Source organism: Rutidosis leptorrhynchoides, chromosome 9 (genome assembly GCF_046630445.1).
Source record: "Rutidosis leptorrhynchoides isolate AG116_Rl617_1_P2 chromosome 9, CSIRO_AGI_Rlap_v1, whole genome shotgun sequence".
In the NCBI taxonomy this organism is placed as follows: Eukaryota; Viridiplantae; Streptophyta; class Magnoliopsida; order Asterales; family Asteraceae; genus Rutidosis; species Rutidosis leptorrhynchoides.
Window position 1 is genome coordinate 22,034,817 of NC_092341.1, and position 3,751 is coordinate 22,038,567.

Below are 3,751 nucleotides of genomic sequence, written 5' to 3' on the forward strand. Positions count from 1 at the left end.
TCATTTTAAAGATATTACTTGAAATCATTCATGACATATTTCAAAAGACGTTGCATTCGAGTTGTTGAGTTCAACAAGATTATTATTAAGTCATTTATAGTTTGGATATAATATGAAATGGTATGCATGCCTGTCAACTTTCGATGTAATGAAAGTTTGTCTTTTAAAAATGAATGCAATATTTGTAAAATGTATCATATAGAGGTCAGAACCTCGCAATATAATCAACTATTGTGAATCGTTTATAATCGATATGAACGGGCCCTTTCACTCCGGAGGTATTGTGGTACTTCAAATTTTTTTTTTTAAACTTTTTTTTAATTATTCTTTTTACAACTTTTTCATATCTTTTTTTCCCTTTCCTTTTCATTTCTTTAGTTTTAAACGTTTAATTAACCGACCGTTAATCATTTTTTAAAATGTTAAAATAATCGATCGTTAATTGATCAGAACCACCTCATAAAATTTTTTTTACACTTTTTTTTTCTTCCATTTTTCTATTTCCCCTTCTTTTTTCATTCCTTAATTTTTTTTTAATCAATCGACTGATGACACGTTTTTATATGGTTAAATTAAACTAACCCTGGAGTAGAGAGTTTCTGTGGGTGAAGAATTCTTCCTTGACTAACGGTTAAAAAAATGACTTATCTTCTATTTTAAGTTAGAGACAAGATTGTCTACATTTCACCTTACAAGTGCGAGATTAGGTTTTATTGTTTTATATACAGTTAACTTCAGTTTCATGACCATTGTGACTTCATTCGATTTTGTTGTTGTATATACAAATTGACTTCATTTTTTCCCTTCCTTCTCGTGACCAAAAGCTCCATCTTTTATTACTAGTTTTAGAACTTTTAGAAGCTTCTTTTTAAGAAGTTACTATATATATATATATATATATATATATATATATATATATATATATATATATATATATATATATATATATATATATATATTGGGTAAACAAGGAAACCCTCCTATGAACAACGAGCACATTGGCTCAAGGTAAAACCTCGGGTAATCAAGCCTCCCGAGCGCGAGACCTGGTACCGGGTGAATTGCGCATTATGCGCACCCTCTAGTCACACTCCTTTTTTGAACAATTTGTCATAGCCAAGGATTGAACCCGAGTGGTGTGCTTCATTGGGCAACTCGGTGACCACTCAGGCAAGCCTGCTTGATTAGTTACTATATTTTTTTTAAACTCTACTTTTCGATGTATGCCAAATTAAAAGTTTATAACTTAAAACCTATTAAAACACCTATTGAAATTATAACTCAAGCTATTACAAGCTTCTATAAACTCTCAACCTCTTATTAAAATCATACGGAGTAGTTCATTACCAGGGGAAAAATTATTATTAATTCAAGTAGAGAAAATTGAAGACATAAAAATGGTAATGACCCCACTAAGGTCATCACCAAAATTAAATTAAATTTATTAATTAAACAACAAAATAGAGCACAATATATAAAAAAAAAAAAACAAATCTAAAACGATTACAAAGTAAATAAAACCATGACAACATAACCAAATAAGAATCCACTAGCTTTAGCTTTACAACTAAACAAATGTTTGTAATTGCTTCTGAGTAATAATGCCCAAGTTTAGCCGGGAACATGACCTAACCATTTCTCCGGCAATTGGTATCACCGGTAAATTATCACAGTTACAAATCTCAATCATAAAACCATCTGGATCATGAAAAAATAACTGATCCACATAAATTCCTCCTTCTTCTACCCTCTGTCTCTTATATGTTATCCCCATTTCTTTCAACTTTTTTTCCACTGCTCCCATACTCTCACACTATCACCAAAAACATTATATTATAATTAAATTTTAGAATACCGCACAATTTGTTTATCATAACTTTATAGTTTGGTAAATATTAGATTAGTTAAAGATAAAGATATGTTAGGATAGTTTGTTAGTATATGTTGTACGCGTATATATCTCATAATAATGATCCAAATATTTTATTATAGTGAACAACACTTTACCACATATATTATATTCAATAGTGCATAGTATTTAATAGTGTATGATTAAGAATAATGATAGTTTTACTATTTCACGTTAGGTTGTGCGAATATATATTAAACAGTGCAATCTAACTTCTTGTTACTTTAAGAGATTAAGGATTCAACTAGGTGTACGTGTAACTTGATATGGTATAAAGTCACTAAAAATAAGTAATGATTTAAAAAATAAATAAATAATCAGATAGTTAATCCAAGACAAATAATTAAGTATACCTGAAATGAAATATGGTTATCTTTGGGATTAATTTCAGTTTTCTTGATCATATTATCAGGGTGTTCTGATTGCAATAGATGAATTCCAATTCCGTAGTTAAACAGCCTGAAAATTAATCATAATCATTCAAATTAACAACAGCAGCTGCATAATTACATAAATTTAAATTACAACGTGATGATTAAATTAAATTAAATTAATTACCAAGCACCGTCGAAATCAAACGATCCAGGCCTTCGAATTGGAAAAAATCCAAGAACGTTTGTGTAAAAATCAGTAGATTCTTCAACAGATCGACATACAAGTGATATATGATTCAACGATTTAAGATGCAGGGGATTTGCAACAGTTTCTTTCATTTTATTTTGTATTTTATTTTTAATCAGATGCGATCAAGAAACTGATGAGATTCAGATTGAAACGACGACGTTTGGAGGAATGCAAAATTTTTAGAATATAATAAAAAAACTTTATTTGAAAAATAGATTCGCGAAGATTCAAAGGACGACACTGAACAGAAAATGGATGTGGAAAATAGAAGTAGAGATGATGGTGTTATTTATAGACGTGAGATTGTTAAATTAAGTTTTTCGTGACACGTGTCATTATGATCTTGTAGCTGACACGTAGGTTCCACGTTGCATAGCAATCAAGTGGGGTAGGCATACCTCATTTCCTCATCTGAATTTGTTTTTTTAGGAGTTTAACTTTGTTCTGCTTTTAACTTTTTAAGTTGGAATAGTATACAGCTGTAAATATTAGGTACTTGATGAGTGGGATTATACAAAATTCAACAATTTGTCATCTTTTACGCAATTTGATTTTTTTATAATAATTAAATTATTTACGATTACCAAAATTTAATATGGAGATATATAAATGGTTACTAAATGAACAAGGAATATTAATAATTTAATAGATTTTATGTATAAACGAGATCAGGGTTTCGTGCGTTGCGATAAAAATCTGTTAGACTGTTTCTAACCGTGACTATAATGTCAAATATTAGTGATGTACATGAGACGACCCGTCCTAATCCATAAGGACGAATACAATAACATATGATTACATCGCGGGGTATTTGACCTTTATATGATACATTTTACAAACGTTGCATTTGTTTTTAAAAGACAACATTTCATTACATCAAAAGTTGACAGACATGCATACCATTTCATAATATCCAACTTATAAATGACCTAATATGTCATTTACTTAATAGTAATATCTATTGAACTCAACGACTTGAATGCAACGTCTTTTGAAATATGCCATGAATGACTCCAAGTAATGAAATGTCCCGTTCTTATTGATTAAAAACGTTCCATATTAATTGATTTCGTTGCGAGGTTTTGACCTCTATATGAGACGTTTTTCAAAGACTGCATTCATTTTTAAAATAAACCATAACCTTTATTTCATAAATAAAGGTTTAAAAAGTTTTACGTAGATTATCAAATAATGATAATCTAAAATATCCTGTTTACA

General features: G+C 29.4%; 1 protein-coding gene across 1 annotated transcript; it reads right to left on the reverse strand.

Moving 5' to 3' along the window:
• Positions 1-1,531: 1,531 nt before the first annotated feature.
• On the reverse strand, positions 1,532-2,780 carry LOC139866455 (glyoxylase I 4-like). The gene is made up of 3 exons (XM_071854690.1): positions 2,468-2,780; positions 2,263-2,368; positions 1,532-1,813 (listed from the first exon to the last, which is right to left on the reverse strand). Exons 1-3 carry the CDS (start codon positions 2,620-2,622, stop codon positions 1,568-1,570), a joined length of 507 nt encoding a protein of 168 aa, XP_071710791.1. The 5' UTR covers positions 2,623-2,780; the 3' UTR covers positions 1,532-1,567.
• Positions 2,781-3,751: the final 971 nt, after the last annotated feature.

Excerpts from the sequence above, each read along its gene's own strand:
- LOC139866455 (XM_071854690.1), bottom strand. The coding sequence starts at position 2,622 with ATGAAAGAAACTGTTGCAAATCCCCTGCATCTTAAATCGTTGAATCAT. Across the intron at positions 2,369-2,467 it reads TTTGATTTCGACGGTGCTTG|GCTGTTTAACTACGGAATTG; the intron begins GTAATTAATTTA and ends ATTAATTTTCAG. Across the intron at positions 1,814-2,262 it reads ATAACCATATTTCATTTCAG|TGTGAGAGTATGGGAGCAGT; the intron begins GTATACTTAATT and ends TTTTGGTGATAG.